General features: G+C 44.0%; 1 protein-coding gene across 1 annotated transcript in view; it reads right to left on the reverse strand.

Moving 5' to 3' along the window:
* Window positions 1-2647: 2647 nt before the first annotated feature.
* Window positions 2648-24211, reverse strand: part of LOC144326603 (uncharacterized) — a 34771-nt gene continuing 13207 nt past the window's right edge. The window contains 1 exon segment of the mRNA XM_077923071.1: window positions 2648-5105. Coding sequence (XP_077779197.1) covers window positions 4336-5105 — 770 coding nt within the window. The 3' untranslated portion in view covers window positions 2648-4335.

Raw genomic sequence — 24211 nt, forward strand, 5'->3', positions numbered from 1 at the left:
TACAGTGCAAAATACATCATTATTGCGTCATGAATACATTAGAAATAGGTTGGGTTACACAGGTGACATCATGAATACATTAGAGAGGGGTTGAGTTACACAGATTAACATATACAGTGGGGGGGATATGCAGAGTCAGAGATATGTGCAGATAAGCGCTTCCTGACTACCGGTGATGAGAAGACAATAGTCCAAGTATGCAGAGTCAATAGTCCAAGTATGCAAGGTCTAGCACCTGGCGTTGCCCGGAGGAAAGGTTGGGCAAAGCGACTTGGCCGGATTAGGGTCTTCCTGAGTACGTGACTCCTCGCTCGAGGGATTATGGAGGCCGAGGAGGTGTCATGGAGTCCTGAATAAACTGAGTCGATTGGCACCAAAACCAAGGAAATCAGAGCTGTGGTTGAATTAATATGAATTTTATAAGTTTTAGTCCGTTCTGTTCCAGTCTTATGTCAGTGATTGAAGTCGGAAATGAAATGGATACATTGTAACAGGATTTGACACTTTTATGAGTCCACGAGTTTCGATTCTATTGTTCCCCCAGCAGGGAGCCGCCAGTAGCTTGTCAAGAGGTTAAATGAGGCGTGTAGGGGCTCGCTGAGCTGAATCTGCAGAGCGGATGCATGGTTCTGATTGGCTGGGACGCGGCCATTGAAACGAATGGGAATGCGGTTTCCATTGAAACAAATGGGAGCACAGTTTGATACGGTCAACCCATGATATAGAGCGGGAGGGAGGCTTAGGGAAAGATGGTGGGCTTATTTCGCCCGTATAGAGAGAGAGGGATAGGCATTTTATTTAAGAGGCCAGGGGTATAGTGTGGTGCTTATGTAACGGTGTGGGGGCTGAGGGGTCAGGGCAAAGCTGGGCGCCGTTGAGGTCATCGCCTCGGACCCCTTTGGTGGCCGGCGGAGGGATGCGGGAAGGTACCTCCCCCTCCGTATCACTCGGCCAGTAAAGTGAGATGAGCACCGCAGCCCCATTGTCATCCTCAACAGGACCTCACGGTCAGGGGTCCCTTTACCTTTACCTATTGTCCTCAATAAACTCTTTATTTGCTTCTCCAGTATTCTTCAGATGGTATTTTAAGGAAGGGGATCAAGGGTCTCAGGACCCACTTCTTACAATGTATGAAGTAGCTTACAGCAAAAAAGCCTAATAACTCTTCTGGGTAACTGAATAAATTATTTTAATAAATATTTAAATGGAGAACATATTTTGCCTTCTCATGTTCATGCAAACATGGTTCTACTCCAATCTCACTTAGTATTAAATTGTGGGTGGACATAGCAGACGCCACAGAGATTTCTCCAAGTGGTTCTTTATAGTAAGCTGGAACTGAACTGAACAGCAAACAGCTCAGCCGGCCTGCTTTTATAGGCAGCCAGCTGTCAACACTGTAACAACAACCACCCAGGGTTTCCCGCCTAAATTGACTGATATGGACCCGAGTGAAAACTATACACACACAATACCCCTGGTGGCCAGGATGAGAACTTCAATACATAACAGTCCCCACTTCCACCTCAGCAAAGAATTTTTTATACAAAAATCTCCTGGACAGAAGTCTCCCTGTTTGCATTATAGGGAGGGCTCAGCCTCTGTCTACCTTATTGCACACTCAATACACACAATGTCTTTTACCGTGTCCTGTATTCTCCTCAAAGAAACACTCCAGAGACACCCGAACAGTGACAGGAGGCAGCAGCAGCAGTTTGACAGATTAGCTGGGGATTTTGATCCAGAAACGGAGCAGACGGGAAAAGGTTAAGCAGAATCCCCCCCCCCCCTCGTCACCCTTAGGTGTGCTCAGTCTCCACCTGCTTCATGACTCCACCTTGCATGAGAAGGAAGGATGGAGCTCCAGGAAACAGGAAGTGGTCCTTCAACCAGCCAGGACATCTCACCATCACAGACAGATCCAGTCTCATGCTGGGGAGTCAGGAGTGGCCCTGGGATGGCAGAGAGAGGAGGGGAAGGGGCCAGGGACAGAAGGAATGGCAGGGCTCCAGATGCTCCCTTGAACCCCCCTCCCTTGACACCAAGGGGAGCTCCTCTTCTGGGGCTGAAAGCATTGGCGTGGAGGTTAGTTTTTGTCAGGATTGCAAGGAAGGGGGGAAAGGAAACGTAAAACACACACAACCATGGACACACTAAGAACTGAGTGAAAATAGGCCTGTCTGAAGGAATAGCTACTGGAGAGCATAATGTGGGGTGTAGCTGTAATGCTCACCTGCCTCCCTGGACTGGTCTTTTCTTGGGGTCAGGGAGCTGAAGTTCCCAGGTTACCTTTCCTTCTGGTCAGCTATTCCAGCTCTTGTCTCCTCCCCATTTCTTTCTTTATGGAGGGGCAAAGGCTATGCACTTTGTATAGATGCAACTACAACCCACAACTGGAATCTTCTGGGTGCACTGAGCTCCCCCCCCCCCCATAGAATAGATTCCCTCAGCATCTTGCTCCACCTCCCAGAAGGCAAGTTTATCTGGTTAAAGTGCTTGTTTCGGAGAACATTATATTGCATTTACCTTTGTATCAGCAGTAATAAATATATTAATTGGGTTATGAATAACAGTTTAGATACTGTCAACATGAACTTTGTCTGAGGTTTCAGACATACCCATTTTGTTCAAGAAAAGATGCAGAAAATACTTTTCCTTTTTTATTCTGGGCACTTGACTTCTCCCATGCTGCTACCATCCAGGCAAACGTTTGGGGCAGATATCCAGGGCCCCACTCAGCAGCAGCAACCGGGGGAGGAGGAGGCCCCACAAACATTTCCCACATTTTGAAGTTAAATGATACAAAGCCCCCTCAAGAATTGACAGAAGCTTAACAGGGTACATTTCCTACTAGTCAGCTATTCAGGCTCCTCATTCCTCCCCATTTCTTTATGGAGGGTCAAAGGCTATGCACTTTGTATAGACGTAACTACAACCAACATCTGGTATCTTCTGGGTGCACCAAGGTGGCCTCCTTCTGCATTGTCAGCAAGTGACAAGTGTCCTGGAACAATCCCCAGTGTCTCTACAGAAAATGTTACTGATGGGCTTGTAGGGCCAGGGGAGAGAGGCAGTCTGCTAGGTGGATAGGGTTGTGGGATAGAAATGTCAATAACCAAAGACTGAACTGGAATAAATGTGTAACCTGCCTCAAGATTCTTTGTGGTTGACTGCCACAAAAATAAGAGAAAGAATAGAAATACTTAAATGTCCCTATTAATATTAATGAAATAAAAGAAGGAATTGTGACTTCTAAGAATGGTACAGTCCCTGGTGCGGATGGCATTTCTTTAATGAATTACAAAAAATTGGAAGAGATCATATTACCAATGTTAGAAAAAATAATGAACAAAATTTTAGAAGGAGGACAAGTGCCAGAATAATGACAAGAGGCCCTAATTACATTGATACTGAAATATGGACCCAATTTAGAGTAAATTAAGATTTATAGACCAAGACAAATTTACAGCAACGTAAGATTGGTAGTAGATACAATAGTATACCTAGAAATGAGAGCAGATAAAAAGGCAGCCAAGATCTTGGTGGATGTGGAGAAAGCATTGGATCATGTTTTGGGGGCATTCATGCAAAACACTTTGGAAATGATGAGTTTGGGTGAGAAAATATGTAGTGGTATAAAAGCGATTTATAATTCCCAACAGGTCAGACTAATTATAAATGGTGAAACATCAGAAGCTTTTAATATCTCTAAGGGAACAAGACAGGGCTGCCCTCTTTCTCCTCTCCTCTTTATCACACTTCTGGAAGTGTATTTGAAAGCAATAAGAGAAGACCCTAGAATAGAAGGAATTAAAATTTGACAAAGGGCCTATAAGGTCGGAGCCTTCGCAGACAATCTAATAATTACAACAGAAAACCTTCTAGAGCAGCGGTTCTCAACTTGTGGGTCCCCAGATGTTGTTGGACTACAACTCCCATCATCCCTGAGCTCTGGCCTTGCTAGCTAGGGGTGATGGGAGTTGCAGTTCAGCAACATCTGGGGGCCCACAGGTTGAGAAACTGCTCTAGAAAGTACTATACAGTGGTACCTCGGGTTACATATGCTTCAGGCTACATAAGCTTCAGGTTACAGACAGTGCTAACCCAGAAATAGTACCTCGGGTTAAGAACTTTGTTTCAGGATAAGAATGGAAATCGTGTGGTGGTGGCGTGGCGGCAGCAGGAGGCCCGAATAGCTAAAGTGGTGCTTCAGGTTAAGAATAGTTTCAGGTTAAGAATACACCTCCAGAACAAATTAAGTACGTAACCCGAGGTACCACTGTATTAAGACCTCCCCATGTAAATTAGTGGATATTTCCTAAGGTTCCATATTGACTAAAGCTTCTCCGCTGTGTGAGTTTGCCAATGTAATGTAAGTTTATCCTTCCTGTTGAAGCTTTTTCCACATTCAGTACATTTAAATGGTTTCTCCTCTATGTGAGTTTGTAGATGTCTTCTAAGTATTACATTTTGACTGAAGCTCTTTCCACATTCAATACATTCAAATGGTTTCTCCCCCGTGTGAGTTCGTTGATGTATTCTAAGGTGTCCACTTCTACTGAAACTCTTTCCACATTCAATACATTTAAATGGTTTCTCCCCCGTGTGAGTTCGTTGATGTATTCTAAGGTATTCATTTTGACTGAAGCTGTTTCCACATTCAATACATGCAAATGGTTTCTCCCCCGTGTGAGTTTGTTGGTGTCTTCTAAGTGCTCCACTTTCACTGAAGCACTTTCCACATTCAAAACATTTAAATGGTTTCTCCCCCGTGTGAGTTCGTTGATGTATTCTAAGGTATCTATTTTGACTGAAGCTGTTTCCACATTCAATACATTCAAATGGTTTCTCCCCCGTGTGAGTTCGTTGGTGTACTCTAAGGTGTCCACTTCTACTGAAGCTCTTTCCACATTCAAAACATTTAAATGGTTTCTCCCCCGTGTGAGTTCGTTGGTGTATTCTAAGTGCTCCACTTTGACTGAAGCTATTTCCACATTCAATACATTTAAAAGGTTTCTCCCCCGTGTGAGTTAGTTGATGTCTTCTAAGGTGTTCACTTCTACTGAAGCTCTTTCCACATTCAATACATTTAAATTGTTTCTCCTCTGTGTGAGTTCGTTGATGTCTTCTAAGTGTCCCACTTCTACAGAAGCTCTTTCCACATTCAATACATTTAAATGGTTTCTCCCCCATGTGAGTTCCTTGGTGTATTCTAAGGTCTCCACTCTTACTGAAGCCCTTTCCACATGCAATACATTTAAAAGGTTTCTCTTCTATGTGAGTTTGTACATGTCTTCTAAGTGCTCCACTTTCACTGAAGCCCTTTCCACATTCAATACATTTCAATGGTTTCTCCCCCGTGTGAGTTCGTTGGTGTATTTTAAGTGTTCCATATTGACTGAAGCTCTTTCCACATTCAATACATGCAAATGGTTTCTCCCCCGTGTGAGTTCGTTGGTGTATTATAAGTGTTCCATATCGACTGAAGCACTTTCCACATTCAGTACATTCAAATGGTTTTTCCCCTGTGTGAGTTCGTTGATGTATTCTAAGGTTTCCATTTTGACTGAAGCTGTTTCCACATTCAATACATTTAAATGGTTTCTCCTCTGTGTGAGTTTGTTCGTTCATTCTAAGTGTTCCATATCGTCTGAAGCACTTTCCACATTCAGTACATTCAAATGGTTTTTCCCCCGTGTGAGTTCGTTGGTGTGTTCTTAGTGCTCCATTTTTACCGAAGCTCTTTCCACATTCAATACATTCAAATGGTTTCTCCCCTGTGTGAGTTCCTTGATGTTTTCTAAGAGTTCCATTGTCCCTGAAGCTCTTTCGATAGTCAGTACATTTAAATGGTTTCTCCTCTATGTGGATTCGTTGATGTGTCCTCAGTCTTCCACTGTGACTAAAGCACATCCCACGTTCCAGGCATTTAAACTGTTTTTTTGTTCTTCCCAATGAATTCACAGATGGCTCCATAGAATTCTGGCCATGATGTTCCTCACCTGTTTGGGAATGGGGAGGAAGGGGAAGAGAATCCTGTTAAGACTTACAAGAAAGGAACTGAACACACGTCAATCGCAATATGCACCTTCTCCTATTTTAACACTGTCTCCTTTCTCCACTGTCCTATCTATGTTCCAAACTTTTAGGAATGCAGATAATGGCAAGAACAACACATGGTCATTCCATTCACACTTAATAAACTGCATTATTTTATAATCTATGGTGGAATTGGCTTCTTAGACACATCTCTGTATTTCTCTTTTTCCAGGGAGGAAATGATCACAGGTTCAAGTAGCAGTCTCTCCTATGACTAAGAAAACTGAAGTGTTACTTTGCCACATGTAACTGTAAAAATATTCCAATATATTAGTATCCCCAAACATCCCCCAGATGTTTTGGGACTACAATTCCCATCATCCCTGACCACTGGTCCTGTTAGCTAGGGATGATGGGAGTTGTAGTCCTTAACATCTGGAGGGCCAAGTTTGGGGATGCCTGTATTAGAACATAATAAGAGCTTGCTTGATTGGGAAAAGGCCCACCTAGTCCAGGATCCTGTTCTCACAGTGGCCAGCTAGATGCCTGTGGGAAACCAGCAAGCCGGATTTGAGTACAAGAGCCCTCTGCCTTCCTGTGCTTTCCAGGAACTAGTATTAAGAAGCATAATTGCCTAGGACCACGAGGGCAGAGCAGAGACGTCAGTCTAATCCTCTTTTTTCAAGCTATCCAAATTGTTGGCCATCATTCCTGTAGGATGGAATTCCATAGATTAAAAATGCAGAAATACAACTAAGAACACTTTCGGACCACAAATCAATAATTCTTGAACTAAAAGGCAAGAAAAATACTCCATTTAGAGTATTGCTCATATTTTGGGCAATAGAATGAAAGGTGTTTTAGCAGAAAAAATTCAGCACAATCAGGCCTGCTTTCTACCAGGACGTCAGATGAAGGAAAATATTGTTACGATATAGAAGCAATGCAGCTGCGAGCTGCGAGCTTGAAAACATCACATGATGTTGGGACTGTCCGTGGGAAACAGAGGGACAGTCAATTCAGTGTGAAGCACCGGAATTAGCTCAGAGTGTAATATGAGCTGTACAGGAAGTACAGGAAGTGTTTGTCATTCGACTGCTGGAGCTTGAAGAGAGCAGTCATGTTTTTTGTAATGCTGCAAAGACAGAAATAAAGGCATGTAAATACGTTTCTGTCTATCTCTTTTCCCTGCTGGGGGGGCAAGAAAGAGGGGGGGTGTTCTTCTCACACTGAGAAGGATCGCCTATCGCGACCTCTGCCTGGATCTCGCTGAGGAATGCAGACAGGGAGGTTAACAGGAGATCAAGCCGGGTGCCTGGAGAGTTGCCAGTTACTACTCATATAGGCTTGAATCCCGACAAATATAAGGAATATAATTGATATTATTCAATACTTGGAAGTAAAAATTGAGAAAAAAGTGGGCTTAATGTTTATAGATGCTGAAAAGGCTTTTGATAATGTTTCATGGGCTTTTATGAAAAAGATAAAAGAAAAAATGAATTTTGAGGAAGCATTTGGGAGAGGAATTGATGCAATTTATTTCTACCAACAGTCTATGCTGATTGTTAATATGGTGATAACAGAAAAGTGTAAAATAAGGAAGGGGACAAGACAAGGATATCCCCTATCACCATTATTATTTATTTTGGTATTAGAGGCCCTGGTGAGGGAGACAAAGTGGAGAAATTAATTACAGGAATAACAGTAGAAAATAAAGCATATAAATTAAAAGCTTTCACAGTTCACCTTGTAATTACAGTGAAGGATTCCATAAATACTCCACCGAAGGTGGTAGAAAAGATGCAGGACTTCGGGCAGGCTGGGGGCTTTAAACTAAACAAGAATAAGACTCCTCAATGCCTTGTTTGCCTCAGTCTTCTCCGATAAAGAAAACAATGCCCGACCTGAAGAATTTGGAGCAAATGATTCAGCAGAGGAAACACAGCCCAGAATAACTAAGGAGATAGTACAAGAATACTTGGCTAGTTTAGATGTATTCAAGTCTCCAGGGCCAGATGAACTGCATCCAAGAGTATTAAAAGAACTGGCAGATGTGATCTCAGAACCACTGGCAGTCATCTTTGAGAATTCCTGGAGAACAGGCAAAGTCCCGGCAGACTGGAGGAGGGCAAATGCTGTCCCTGTTTTCAAAAAGGGGGAAAGAGAGGACCCAAATAATTATCGCCCAGTCAGTCTGACATCAATACCAGGGAAGATTCTGGAGCAGATCATTAAGCAAACAGTCTGTGAGCACCTAGAAAGGAATGCTGTGATCACCAATAGTCAGCATGGATTTCTGAAAAATAAGTCATGTCAGACTAACCTGATCTCGTTTTTTGACAGAATTACAAGCCTGGTAGATGAAGGGAACACAGTGGATGTAGCCTACCTTGATTTCAGCAAGGCATTTGACAAGGTGCCCCATGATATTCTTGTAAAGAAGCTGGTAAAATGCGGTCTTGACTATGCTACCACTCAGTGGATTTGTAACTGGCTGACTGACCGAACCCAAAGGGTGCTCATCAATGGTTCCTCTTCATCCTGGAGAAGAGTGACTAGTGGGGTGCCACAGGGTTCTGTCTTGGACCCGGTCTTATTCAACATCTTTATCAACGACTTGGATGATGGACTCAAGGGCATCCTGATCAAATTTGCAGATGACACCAAACTGGGAGGGGTGGCTAACACCCCAGAGGACAGGATCACACTTCAAAACGACCTTGACAGATTAGAGAACTGGGCCAAAACAAACAAGATGAGCTTTAACAGGGAGAAATGTAAAGTATTGCACTTGGGCAAAAAAATTGAGAGGCACAAATACAAGATGGGTCACACCTGGCTTGAGAGCAGTACATGTGAAAAGGATCTAGGAGTCTTGGTTGACCACAAACTTGACATGAGCCAACAGTGTGACGTGGCAGCTAAAAAAGCCAATGCAATTCTGGGCTGCATCAATAGTATAGCATCTAGATCAAGGGAAGTAATAGTGCCACTGTATTCTGCTCTGGTCAGACCTCACCTGGAGTACTGTGTCCAGTTCTGGGCACCACAGTTCAAGAAGGACACTGACAAACTGGAACGTGTCCAGAGGAGGGCAACCAAAATGGTCAAAGGCCTGGAAACGATGCCTTATGAGGAACGGCTAAGGGAGCTGGGCATGTTTAGCCTGGAGAAGAGGAGGTTAAGGGGTGATATGATAGCCATGTTCAAATATATAAAAGGATGTCATATAGAGGAGGGGGAAATGTTGTTTTCTGCTGCTCCAAGAGAAGCAGACACGGAGCAATGGATCTAAACTACAAGAAAGAAGATTCCACCTAAACATTAGGAAGAACTTCCTGACAGTAAGAGCTGTTCGACAGTGGAATTTGCTGCCAAGGAGTGTGGTGGAGTCTCCTGCTTTGGAGCTCTTTAAGCAGAGGCTTGACAACCATATGTCAGGAGTGCTTTGATGGTGTTTCCTGCTTGGCAGGGGGTTGGACTCGATGGCCCTTGTGGTCTATTCCAACTCTATGATTCTATGATTCTAAGTTTTTGGTAAAAAACACAATGGAGCAAGACCAAAAGAAATTACAACAGAAAACAGAGTTAGTTATACATAACAAAGTCAAATACTGGGATATCTGTTTGACAGCTAAGAATATTAATATTTTTAAGGACAATTACAAGAATGAGTGGAAAGAAATAAAAAGAGCTTTAGAGATATGGGGAAGAATGAATTTATCATTTTGGGGTGGAATATCAGTAATAAAAATGAATGTATTGCCAAAAATGTTATTTTTATTCTAAGCAGTCCAGGCAATAGGCAACACAGGATGCTTTGAAAAATGGCAAGAAGATATATCTAGGTTTATCAGACAAGGGACGAAACCAAGTATAAAAAATAAATTATTAACAGATGTAAGAGAGAGAGGAGGTTTCACCCTGCCGGATTTGAAACTTTATTATGAAGCATCCTGTATCTGCTAGAACCGGGAATGGATTACATTAGAAAACACAGATACTGTATTTTAGATCTGGAAGGACACAAATAATGTATAGCATGCATATTTATGGTAGGAAAAGGCCAAGGTGCATAGAGCTTTTCAGAATCATATAGTAAGAAAACCAATGTTTAGGGTATGGGAAAAGTATAAAAATTTGCTTCAGTAAAAAACACCCTGGTGGCTTTCCCCCTTGGAAGCAATATCTCTGAAAAAAATTGAATATGAGAAGTAATTGGCCAACTTACAGAGAGGTGTTAACTGCAGTTGAAAACCAACTGAAATTAAACGATTTTGAAGAGATAAGGGAAGCTGTACCTGACTGGTTACAGTACCATCAACTAAACGATATCTTTAAGATAGACAAAAAGAAAGGTTTTAGTTATGAGACATCACAATTTCAAAAAGAACTCTTAGTTCTTGGGAAAGGGACTTACGACATAACATACAAATGGCAGATTGGGAGAGGCTTTGGAAAACAAATCTGAAATTCACAGCTTGCTGTTCATTGAAAGAAAACTACATGAAAATGATGTACTGGTGGTATTTGACTCCTAGTAAGTTATCTAAAACGTATAGAGTAAGTTCAAATATCTGCTGGAAATGTAAAGAAGAAGTGGATACCTTTTGCTATATGTGGTGGTCATGTAAGATAACAGTATCATTTTGGGAAATGGTATATAATGAAAAAGTAGAGACATCACCTTGCTAACGAGCGCAGTGAAAACCAGGAAGCAAAAAAAAAAAGGCTGGGGAAGGCACGGGATGAGGGGCAGGGGAGCGGGGTTTTTACTTCTGCAGCTTGTTTTGAGGCAGGATAGATTTGAGCATTGTCTGGGTCCCAGTGCCCCTACTTCTTTTTTATGCTCCATTCTATTGCTGCCAGTGGCTGTTCATTACTCAAACTGAACCTGATACCAGTAGCCACGTGTACAAAGTAGAAGGCTGCAAGGAGGAGCGCTTTTACACAGCTAATGGCGAATCCCCTGCAATCCAAGTCCTGATCACTTGCTCAAATCTATCCTGCCTCAAAATAAGCAACGGAACGAAAAGGCTGCAAACTGTTAAATGGAAAAAAAACCCAGGCACAGGGCAAATACCTTAGGTAAAATAGTAAAGGGAGACAGGTGATTCAAAGCCAGCAGGCACTTTTAAAAGTGGTGCGCAGCCAGCAACAGCTGCAGAAGGTCCGCCCGCTCCCTAAACGGAGCAATGAGGCTGCAGAGGGACGGAAGGACACAGGAGGGGTTGGATCGGGAAGGATAAAATTTAAGCAACCAGCAGCAAAAAAAAAAAAAACCAACCTCGAGCTCTGAGCCACGAGCGCAGTGAAAATCTGGAGGTAAAAAAGGAAGGCTGCTGGGGACTGGAGGGCAGAGGATGAGGGAGAGGGGGAAATTACGCAAATCCCCCGCGTCTCAGCTGATCCGCTGGCTCCTTGAACCTGCACACTAAACAACCATACAGCTCCTGTCCCTCTTAATCTCACTCTGATATACCAGTAGTTTATTAAATAGTTTAGTACAACATTTGATTCAGAATATTTCCCCCCTGTTTTCCTCCTCTGAAAACTAGGTGCGTCTTATGGTCCGGTGCGCCTTATGGAGCAAAAAATACGGTACTATCAGGACCCATGAAAGGGATGGAGCGAAATCATGTGATTCAGAGAATCTCAGGAATTGATTATATAAATGTATTTGATATAAACTTGCAGTTGTAAAAACCAATAAAAATATTTCAAAAAAAGGGAAGTCCATAGATTGACTATGCTTCTGTTGATTCGTCATTTGCAAACCCAGAAATAGGGGCTCCTGTTTTTGAACTTTTCCTCGGAAACCGAAGAGCTTCCATTTTTACTGTTGCACAGCAAATTTAAGTCCCCCCCCCATCGTAATTAAGGTTTTTTTCCATCCCACTTGTATCCTTGAGCAGCTAATTTAAGTCCCCCCTCCCATTGTAATTAAAGCTTTTTTCATCCCATTTGTTCCCTTGCACAGCTGATTTAAGCCCTCAGCCCATCAATATAAAAGCCATTCTGGTTGCAGTGTTCTGAGGTGACATTTGGTGCTTTAGTTTTTTCCTACTTTTTGCATTTTTGTTTGTGTGGCTTTTTCATTTTTGATTGTGGCTTCTTTTTTAATTTTAATTTTTATCATCAACAATACTGTCTTCTTTATTTTATGGTACAGAACATTGATTACTGCTTTCATTTTATGGATCAATGGTCTTGTTAGATAGTAAAATTCATGTTAAATTGCTGTTTTAGGGGTTGTTTTTAAAAGTCTGGAATGGATTACCGTATTTTTTGCCCTATAGGACCCACTTTTTCCCCTCCAAAAATGAAGGGGAAATCTGGGTGTGTCCTATGGGGCGAATGCATGCTTTCGCTGAAGCTTGGAGAGCAAGAGGGGTCGGTGCGCACCGACCCCTCTCGCTCCCCAGGCTTCAGGAACACATCCGCAGCCTAGGCAGCCCTGCGGGAGGTCCGCATTGATGTCTAGGCTGCGGATAGCAGCCTGCCGCCCAGCGCGAGGGACGCCCTAAAGCAGAGCGCCCCTCGCGCCGGGCAGACATCCGCAGCATGGGGAGCCCTGCAGGAGTTCCCCGCAGGGCTCCTCACACTGCGGATAGCAGAGCACCCCTCACGGCGGACAGACATCGGCCAGCCCCACAAGCTCGGGGGACAGCAGGGAGGCGCAGCGCCGCCATCCCGCTGTTCCTGGACCTGGTTCGGTTTCCCCAACCTGCTTTTGGGGGGGAAATAAAGGGGGGGAAATTTCCTTTATTTCCCCCCCAAAAAACTAGGTGCGTCCTATGGGACGAAAAATACGGTAATCCATTTTGCATTACTTTCTATGGGAAAGCACGCCTTGGTTTTGAAACGCTTTGGTTTTGGAAGTCTTCCGGAACCTATTATGTTTGAGTACCAAGGTACCACTGTAACTCCTAAGATTTAAAATCCTGGAGGAAGAAAATCTGCCCCCCACTACAGTGGTACCTCAGGTTAAGTACTTAATTCGTTCCGGAGGTCTGTTTTTAACCTGAAACTGTTCTTAACCTGAAGCACCACTTTAGCTAATGCGGCCTCCTGCTACTGCCGCACGTTTTTTGTTCTCATCCTGAAGCAAAGTTCTTAACCAGAGGTACTATTTCTGGGTTAGCGGAGTCTGTAACCTGAAGCGTATGTAACCCGAGGTACCACTGTACTTTATGAAAGGGATTCAAGAAACAAAGAGCTGCTTTGGAGAAGGCCTCACCCCTTCCTTCTTCCTGTCAGGAACTTCCTTCCATTTGTCTCCTCTCCATCTTTTCCTCTTTCTCCCTCCACCATCCATCTGTCCCTGTCCCCATCTCCTCTCCCCTGGAACTCACCAGATTTCTGCAAGGGTCCTGGGAGGGAATGCTCAGAGGTTGTGGGGAGGGATGCGGGAGAGAGCCTGACCAGGTCAACCGTCCATCTTCCTCCTTCCATCCTGGCCAGGGTTGCAGGTTTAGTCTCAGCTAGGTTTGCAGGTTCAGCTTCCTGAGGAGCGCAGAAGCCAGAGCAAGTTGCAGCTTCCTGGGAGGGAGGGAAGAAGAAGTCAAGGGAGTCTGAGAGCCCCTGCAGGGATTCTCCTGCCCAAGACATTCCGCTGCCCCTGGAGAAGCACCAACTGGGCACCCCCCCAAGAGCCCCCTCCTATTTTCAAACACCTTTGGCAATTTCTTTCACCTGCCTGTCCCACCTCCCTTCCTAAGGCTGGCATGGTATGCACATTTGTGGCCTGAGAGTAGATCCCATGGAACTTAAGAGTTAATCTACAAAGGACTGCTCTGAATACATGGGTGGCCCTTGCATGGAGAAGGGAGCCCCTTGCTTGCATCTGGACCCCCCGGGAGAGGCGGGGGATCTGCTCCCTCTGCCCTCGCTGCCCCCTCCTCTGCCCTCCTGCCCTGCAAACACCCTTTACTCTTGTTGCTCAGGGGAGAGAGGCAGGAAGAGCCTTCAAACCCATCCCTTTCCTCCTCTGCTGCCTTTTCTTGCAGCAGCCCAGTGAGAGGGGAAGGAGCTGCAGTGCCTGGTTCTCTTCAGATACACACATGGTTTACTGGGATTGTGAATGAACATGTCCTCTGCCTTCCATGCGGTGGGAGTGGGGTGGGTTAAAAGTGGTGAGGAGACCCCCCCTCCAGTCCTTTTGGGAAACAGGAGTTTTGGTCAGGAGTAAACAACTTAGATGGCAAGTTCACAAGAGAAGCACTTTGGAGCACTGCTTGCTCTTACTATGTGTTTGGACCTAGAGGACAACATACACGTTTACACCACAGGACTCCTTAAAGAGGGCGTTTCTTTAAATTCAAAGGCCATTTCTACAAAATGGAAGTCTTCTGATGGCAGCCCTATAAAGGGAAGTTTTCGATGTTTTAAAATTTTTGGTGTTTTTGTTGGAAGCCGCCCAGAGTGGCTGAGGCAACACAGTTTTTATTTATATTATTACTATTATTATTATTATTATTATTATTATTATTATTATTATTATTATTTTATTATTATTATTCCCTTCTAAGCGCATCCTGCTATGCATGCTGGTCAGAGACTTTGTCCCACCCCCCCCTCCTTGAACGCAAGAGGGCTTCCTATTTTCACTGTTCTTTAAATTTCTATACTGCCCTTCCTCCAAAGATCACAGGGCAGCTTCCAATAATAATAATAATAATAATATTTTTTTTATACCCCGCCCTCCCCAGCCAAGTCCGGGCTCAGAGCGGCTTACAAGCAATAATAAAAACAAGTTGAATGATTACAACTTAAAAACAAAATTAAAATACAACATTAAAATATTGAAACATTAAAATATTAAAATGTAGCCTCATCGCAGGAAGAGAAGGAAAGAAAAAAGAGGGAGGGAATCAAACTGGCACCAAGCCAAAGGCCAGGCGGAACAACTCTGTCTTACAGACCCTGCGGAAATATATCAGATCCTGCAGGGCCCTGGTCTCATGAGGCAGAGCATTCCACCAGGCCGGAGCCAGAGTTGAAAAGACCCTGGCTCTGGTTGAAGCCAATCTAACTTCCTTAGGGCCCGGGACCACTAGGGTGTTGCTATTTATGGACCTTGAGGCTCTCCATGGGGCATACTGGGAGAGGCGGTCCCATAGGTATGAGGGTCCTAGGCCGTGAAGGGCTTTAAAGGTCAAAAGCAGCACCTTAAATCTGACCCTGTACTCCACCGGGAGCCAGTGCAGCTTGAAAAGCACTGGATGAATATGTTCCCATGGCAGAGACCCCGTGAGGAGCCTCGCTGCAGCATTCTGCACCCGCTGGAGTTTCTGGGACAGTTTCAAGGGCAGCCCTGCGTAGAGCGAATTACAGTAGTCAAGCCTGGAGATGACTGTCACATGGATCACTGTGGCCAGGTCGGGGCGGGAAAGGTAAGGGACCAACTGCTTGATGCGGCGAAGGTGGAAAAATGTCACCTTGGCTGTTGCTGTAACCTGCGCCTCCCTGGAAAGGGAGGCGTCAAGGATTACACTCAAACTCTTAACGGAAGGCAATGGCACTAATTGGGCCCCCACAAGAGAAGGGAGTTGGTCCCTCATCCCCATGCCATCCCAACCCAGCCATAGGACCTCTGTCTTCGAAGAATTTAGTTTCAATCGGCTCCCACGAAACCATCCAGCCACAGCTTCCAAGCATCTGGTCAGTGTGTTCGGGGCCGAGTCGGTGTGGCCATCCATCAGCAGATAGAGCTGAGTGTCATCAGCATATTGGTGACAGCCCAGCCCAAAGCTCCGGATAATCTGGGCAAGGGGGCGCATAAAGATGTTTAAAAGCATCAGGGAGAGAATTGTGCCCTGTGGCACTCCACACACCAAGGAGTGGTGTGACGACATTTCCCTCCCTAGTGCCACCCTCTGTCCCCGACCAGAGATAAAAGAGCACAGCCAGTTACGGGCTATGCCCTGTATCCCCACGTCTGCGAGGCGGTGGTCCAGAAGATCATGATCGACCATGTCAAAGGCAAAGATAATGATCGACCATGACAAATCTAGAAGGATCACCAGTCCTGACCCGCCTCGATCCAGTTGTCTACGGAGATCATCTGTTAGGGCAACCAGAGCCGTCTCGGTCCCAAAACCAGGACGGAAAGTGGACTGAAATGGATCTAAAGCCGATGTTTCCTCCAGAAACCAACCAAGCTGTTCGGCAACAGCTCTCTCAATTACCTTACCCAAGAGAAAAACAGAGATGCATAGCAGAGTAAGAAATAAAAACAACACCCCCCCAATTCAGTTGTAAAGTCCATAGATTGTTTAATAAGCCATACCCCTGGGAGAAGAGCAATGCTTTCACCTGTTGCCTAAAGATAAGGTCCTCCTCTGAGGGGTCTTCTGCTGGGGTATAGATACTAAATTTAAATTACAGTGGTACCTTGGGTTAAATACTTAATTCGTTCTGGAGGTCCGTTCTTAACGTGAAACTGTTCTTAACCTGAAGCACCACTTTAGCTAATGGGACCACCCGCCACCGCGCTGCTGCTGCGTGATTTCTGTTCTCATCCTGAAGCAAAGTTCTTAACCCGAGGTACTATTTCTGAGTTAGCAGAGTCTGTAACCTGAAGCGTATGTAACCCGAGGTAGCACTGTAATACTATTAAGGCGATCCTGGCCAGCAATGCCCACCCCTCTCCCCTCTCCCCCCTCCTTCCCTGCAACTCCCTTTGTACCAGATCCCTGCAGGAGGAAGCTTCTCCCCCCCCTCCCCTTCAAGCCCCCTTTAAGAAAACAGCCCCCTTCCCTCCCTTCTCTTCTCCCCGTCCGGGGGCTTCTCGTCCTGGACCCCCTCGCAAAGCCCCTTCCCTCCTTCCCCGCCATTGGCTTTGCACTCACCCCACATCCTGGGCAGCGGGGGCGGGAATGGGAGCCCCCGCGTGGGAGGCAGGGCGTGAGGGCGCTTAATTAGGAGGCTTAATTAGGAAGAAGCCCCCTCCTCCGCACAATGCAGCCCCCCTTCCCGCCTCCTCCCCTCCCTCCTTTGCCAGCTCCAATTTTATCTCTGCTGGTGAAGCCGGAAGTGGAGGCAACTCTGAGGAGGAAGGAGAAGCTTCTCCCCACGTTCAGCCTCTTGTCTGTTATTTGATAACTGGGGGAAGGAAAACCTTGTAGCACCCAACCAATGGGAAGAGGAGGGAGGGAACGTGTGCATAGGGAATATAAACTTGTACTTTGCCCCAGCTGGACTGTGCCTGCTTTGGCTCCCAGCTCCTGCAAGAATATATTGTCCTCACTAAGGGCTTGCCGATCAGAAGATTGGCAGTTCGAATCCCCGCGAAGGGGTGAGCTCCCATTGCTCTGTCTCTGCTCCTGCCAACCTAGCAGTTCGAAAGCACATCAAACTGCAAGTAGATAAAGAGGTACCTGTTGTAAACAAAATCTGCCCTTATTCCCTTATGGAGGACACAAGAGCCCTTATAGAGTCCTTTGCAGGTTCTCCATCAGTGGGAGAAAATAACAGAGGCCAACCAGAGACTATTGAGAAGCAAAGCAGCTAGTAAGTCTGATCTTTATTGAACTGTTGCAACAGTTCCACAGGCAGGAGAAAGGAGGAGGACCCCGGACAAAGGTGTGCCGGCCATTATATAGAACTTTTAAATTCCCTGCCCTGGAGCTCAAGACCACCCCTCCATACATCATACATACATCACAGAAGGGGTGTAACCCAAGACCACCCCCCACAAACAGCATACCTACAACATAGAAAAGGCGGTCTGCAACAGAAATTTGAATGTTGTTGTTTTTCCTGTCTGCCAGGTTATCTGATAATGCCTTATCTGATTGCCTTTCCTAGTAGTCTGGCCATTCCTTTGAGACGGTGATTACCCAATTCCTGAGACAATGGGAAGGCCCCTCACCCCTCCCTCCTTGCAGAGAATACATTTCGTCAGTTTGGGAGTCAAAATGGTTTCAGGACAGTCTTCCTGTGCTGCTCCAGACACGTGGTCCACGTATCTATGTACGTGTTTGGTTGGTACATTTATGAACATTATTATATATAAAAGGGACGCGGGTGGCGCTGTGGGTAAAACCTCAGCGCCTAGGACTTGCCGATCGCATGGTCGGCAGTTTGAATCCCCACAGCGGGCTGAGCTCCCGTCGTTCGGTCCCAGCTCCTGCCCACCTAGAAGTTTGAAAGCACCCTTAAGTGCAAGTAGATAAATAGGTACCGCTTTCTAGCGGGAAGGTAAACAGCGTTTCCGTGTGCTGCTCTGGTGCCGGTTCGCCACAGCAGCTTCGTCACACTGGCTACGTGACCCGGAAGTGTCTGCGGACAGCGCTGGCTTCCGGCCTCTAGAGTGAGATGAGCGCACAACCCTAGAGTCTGTCAAGACTGGCCTGTACGGGCAGGGGCACCTTTACCTTTACCTATTATATATAAAAGGCCTTACATTTTTTTATTACATAACACTCCAGCGGGAAGGTGAACGGCGTTTCCGTGCACTGCTCCGGATCGCCAGATGCGGCTTGGTCATGCTGGCCAGATGACCTGGAAATTGTAAGCCGGCTCCCTTGGCCAGTAAAGTGAGATGAGCACCGCAACCCTAGAGTTGTCTGCGACTGGACCTAATGGTCAGGGGTCCCTTTACCTTTATGCTTCTTAGTAGATACAATAAAATACCTAGAATGAGACCAGATAAAAAGGCATCCCTGATCTTGGTGGATGCGGAGAAAGCATTTGATGTTTCAGGGGCATTCATGCAAAAAACTTTGGAAATGATGAGTTTGGGTGAGAAAATATGTAGTGGTATAAAGCAATTTATAATTCCCAAAAGGTCAGACTAATTATCAATGGTGAAATATCAGAAGATTTTAATATCTCTAAGGGAACAAGACAGGGCTGCCCTCTTTCTCCTCTCCTCTTTATCACACTTCTGGAAGTATATTTTAAAGCAATAAGAGAAGACCCTAGAATACAAGGAATTAAAGTTGGACAAAGGGCCTATAAGGTCAGAGCCTTCGCAGACAATCTAATAATTCCAACAGAAAACCCTCTACAGCAGCAGTTCTCAACCTGTGGGTCCCCAGATGTTGTTGGACTACAACTCCCATCATCCCTGAGCTCTGGCCTTGCTAGCTAGGGGTGATGGGAGTAGTAGTTCAGCAACATCTGTGGACCCACAGGTTGAAAAAGGCTGCTCTGGGAAACCCAGGCAGATGGGCGGGATACAAATAATAAATTATTATTATTGTTGTTGTTGTTGTTGTTGTTGTTGTTGTTGTTGTTGTTGTTATTATTATTATTATTGTATTATTGTAGTAATGTTGGAAAAAACAAGGCCAAGAATAAAATACAAAACTCAGACTTAAAAGAAAGGGGAGGCTTTTCCCTTCCAGATCTCAAAATTTACTATGAAGCAGCTTGTCTTACTCGGATTCGAGATTGGATTAAATTGGAGAAAGAATAGGCAATAGAACTGGAAGGACATGACCACAGATTTGGTTGGCATGCATATTTGTGGTATGGGAAAACAAAAGTACACAAAGGACTCCACAATACAATAATAAGTTTTTAATAAAGGTATGAGGAAAATACAAAAAATTATTGGAACCCCAAACTCCATGGTGGCTATCACCCATTGAAGCACTATCACTTAACACATCAACAATGGAAGGAATACGGCCAACATACAGAGAATTACTAATAGAACAAGAAGGAAAGTTAAAATTGAAAGACTATGATGAGATATAGGAATATTTAGTGATGGTGATGAATATTTGTTGTAAGAAAGAAAATCAATAAAAATGATTATAATAAAAGGAAAGGAAAGGAAAAAGAAAGGCGTTTGGACAATTATCACGATTCAAAATTAATAAAGAAAAAACAAAACTCCTGGTAAAATAATTAGATATACAAGAAAAAATAAAGTTAGAAATAGACTTAAAATTACAGAGCAAAGTATTTAGGAATTTGGATAACCATGAAAAACATTAATTTATATAAAGACAATTATATTAAGGTATGGAGCAAAATTAGGAAAGACTTAGAAATCTGGAGTAAATTAAAACTCACGTTGTGGGGAAGAATTTCTACAATCAAGATGGTAGTTTTACCAAAAATGCAGTTCCTTTTTCAGTCAATTGAGGTTCTTAATGGCTTAAATTGTTTTAAGGAATGGCACAGGTATTTAGCGAAATACATTTGGAAGGGCAAAAAAAAAAAAAAAAAAAAAAAACAGAATTAAATTTAAACTATTAACAGTAACCAAAAACAAAGGAGGGTTTGGAATGCCAGATTTTAAGATCTACTATGAAGTTGCCTGCCTGGGGGCCACCAGGTGGCGCGTTGGAAGATGGCCGACAATAACATCTCTCTGGCCCATACGAGGTAAATAAGGGGCTGCTATGGGAGGTATGCAGTCTTCCTACCCCCCCAGGAGACGGAGGGCACTGCCTTGCCAGTGGTGTTCACAGTGCACCCCCTGATCCGAGAGATGGGGGTGCCGAACACTTGGCACGAGCCCTCGGTGAAGTGGTGCCAGTGTGGTGTAGTGGTTAAGAGCGGTAGTCACGTAATCTGGGAAACCGGGTTCGTGTCTCCGCTCCTCCACATGCAGCTGCTGGGTGACCTTGGGCCAGTCACACTTCTGTGAAGTCTCTCGGCCCCACTCACCTCACAGAGTGTTTGTTGTGGGGGAGGAAGGGAAAGGAGAATGTTAGCCGCTTTGAGACTCCTGAAGGGGAGTGAAAGGCGGGATATCAAATCCAAACTCTTCTTCTTCTTCTTCAGATCTTCCTGACACCGATTCCAATGAGCGCGTGCTGGTTAGCTTCAGCTCGGAATTATAATTGGAAACATACGATTGGAATGAAGCTGAAGCACATATATCAAGTAATGTTCGAGAGATAAGAGTGCTGATTAATGGATCTCTGTGACCGGGAGTGACAGATGGATAAGTAAATCTTCTGATGAATCACCACTAGGCGACTGTATGTTTGGAATGAAGGGGGGGGGGTGGAGGAAAAAACTTTTTTTTTCTTTGCACGATGTGATATTAATAACCCTTCACCCCAGATAGAAATAAGATCATTGCGTTTTTATTAATCACAAGCAGGAATTCAAGAACTGTGTGGGATGGATTATAACAGGAGAGAGGATTGGTGAACAGTGAGAAAGAGGAAAATTTTTATGACGCAGTTAAAAAATGGCGTCTCGCCAAGACAGGCTTGCCGGAGAAAGAAGGACAGGGGGAGGAGAATCAGGATTATTCGAAAGAGAAGGAATGTTGGAACGCAAACTTGACCTGACAGAGCCTCCTGACTCATTTGATTTATTTGGCAAGCCTGAGAAAAGTAAAGGACAGACCGAAGATTAATTTTTTTTATGGAAGCGCTGAACAGAGGGTGTCCCTGAGTGATATGATCTTTGGACAGTACAAAACCCACACAGAGGATGCCTGTTTTCAATCTGCTTGTGAAAATTATCAGAGATCACAAAGAAAGGAATATACGATAACAAGAAGAGAAAGAAAGTAATTAAAGGACTATCTGGATTGAACTGGATTGAACTGTCTAATTAAAGCAGTAATATAAGTGATGTTTGGACTCGTTCAGAGTTTTGGACTCGTGCGGAGCTTGATGTATGGGCACCCCCAACAAAATTTAAAATTTGGCTGTATAATTTGAAACTAATGTGATTTGGATAATGTGATGTGATTGGCCTGTTAATAAAAATTATTTTTTTAAAAAAAAAGAGAAGTTGCCTGCCTGGTCTAGCTCAAGGAATGGATGATCTTGAAGAATACTAAATTATTGGATATTGAGGGCTGGGATAATATAGTGGGGTGGCACGGCTACCCGGGTTACAATAAAGCAAAAATCCACAAGGGATTCCTAAATCACATTATTAGGAAAGCCTTATATGAAGTTTGGGAAAGGAACAAAAAAATATTAGAACCAAAAACCCGATGGTGGTTGTCACCAATGGAGGCAGAGGCAGTAAAAAGAAAAAATATGGATTCAAATTGGTTGACATATAAAGATCTTTTAGAGGAAGTAAATAATAGATTACAAATAAAAAAATATGAAAAAATAAGGCATACAGAAATAGGCTGGTTTCAATACCATCAATTAAATGCAATTTTTGAGGAAGACATGAATGTAAATGGATTTGATACAAAATTATCTGAAATAGACAAAAAATTGATTATAAATGATGATAAAAATTTATCCAAATGTATAAACTATTATTAAACTGGCACTTAAGAGACAAAGAGTTTAAAGATGTCATGGTCAAATGGGCACAAGATATCGGTCATTCAATTGATTTAGAAAACTGGGGAAACTTATGGAAAAGAGACATAAGATTTACAGCATGTTATACAATAAAATAATTATTTTTTAAAAAATGATGTACAGATGGTATCTTAAACCCTCGAAATTGGCTAAAATGTACCAAAACACCAGTGGAAAGTGTTGGAGGTGCAAACTTAAAGAAGAGAATTTCTTCCATATGTGGTGGATGAGCCCTAAAATTAAATAATTTTGAGATACCATTAATGAAGAATTAAATAAAATGTTAAGACATATTTCCCCCCCAAAACCAGAAATGTTTTTTGGGGCCTATTAACAACAGACATCCCAAAAGAAGCCAAAAGAATATTATTGTATGCCGTAATGGCGGCCAGGATAGTAATGGCTAAAAATTGGAGAAGTAACATAACACCAACAAAAGAAGGAAGAGTTCTTAAATTGTAAGGATATCGTGAATTAGCCAGACTTACAGGTTTAATAAGAAGTTATTCTAATGAGAAAATAAGGAGAGAGTGGGAAGTCTTTATAAATTATACAAAGAGAACCGATTTCCAGATTCATACTTGGCTTAGTTTAGAATAAAAATCTCATAGGTAATTAGAATAATTCTCCAAAAAATTAATCATTACAGTCAACTAGTGATATGAAGAATAAAGAGCCACATGGAGTTAGTAAGAAGTCATTCCCCCCCCTTTCTTCTTCTTTTTTGGTGTTTTTTCCCCGTTCTTTTTCCTTTTTTGGAGAGAATATAGTGTTTTGTATTTTTGATTGCATATTATGTTTAGATCCTTGTAATTTAGTTTTTGCATTTTCTTCTGTTTTCTATTGTTTGTTCATTTTATTCAATGCTTGTTTGTGTGATGTCGAAGTATAAATTAAGAAAAAAAGAGGGTCATCAAATAGTATGGCCCCCCATTTTAGTTTGAGGACTATCCCTGCCTCCGGGTCTGGTGTCATTTGGATGGACACTGGAATCAGCAAGGGAGACCCACATGACCCGAAGGTGCTGCTATGCAATGCCAGGTCAATGATTCATAAGACCACTGCCATCCATGACTTGATTGTGGATGGAGAACTTGACCTGGCATGTGTAACAGACTTGGTGGGATGAAGCAGGTGGACCTGTCCTTGCCACTGCTTGTCCACCAGGTTTCTCTTACGCACAGCAACCCAAGTCATGTGGGCAAGGGGGTGGGTGGTTTGCAGTGATTTGTAGGAAGTCAGTAATTTGCACCAGGCGTCCTATTGGGAAGACCCAGTTCTCTGAGCGCATATTCTTGAAGTTGGACAATAGGGGCAGTACAGGATTCCTTTTGGTGTACTGATCTCCCCGCTGCACCAAGGATTCCCTGCCCGAACTGCTTCAGGTTGTGGCAGATGTTCTCCTGGAGACATCTAGTTTGGTTGTCCTGGGGGATTTTAACATTCACGCCGACACAACCTTACAAGGGGCCGATTGGGACTTTGTGGAAAGCATGGCCTCCATGGGCTGTCCCTGAATAAGTTTGGCCCAACTTATAGTCGCAGAAATGCCTTAGACCTGGTTTTTCTCCTCTATGGATGTTGGTGATCTGACACTAAGTAAAAGCGAAACTAAATAAGTGCCATGTTCAGATCATTTCCTGGTGCAACTGGACTTCTCCACAACCCTTCCCCTCTGCAGGGATGTGGGTTCGATTTGGATGGTCCGCCACCACCACTTAATGGATCCAAATGGTTTCCAGAGAGTGGCAGGGGATGTTTTATCCCATGTTGATGGCCTTTCAGCTGATTCCTTGGTGGCCTGTTGGAATGTGGAGTTAACCAGGGCTATTGAGTATCTGGCTCCAAAAAGCCCACTCCGATTGCATGGAGACCAGACAGCCCCATGGTTTTCCAAGGATCTGAGGGCAACGAGATGG

This window comes from Podarcis muralis, chromosome 2 (assembly GCF_964188315.1).
Source record: "Podarcis muralis chromosome 2, rPodMur119.hap1.1, whole genome shotgun sequence".
Lineage (NCBI taxonomy): Eukaryota > Metazoa > Chordata > Lepidosauria > Squamata > Lacertidae > Podarcis > Podarcis muralis.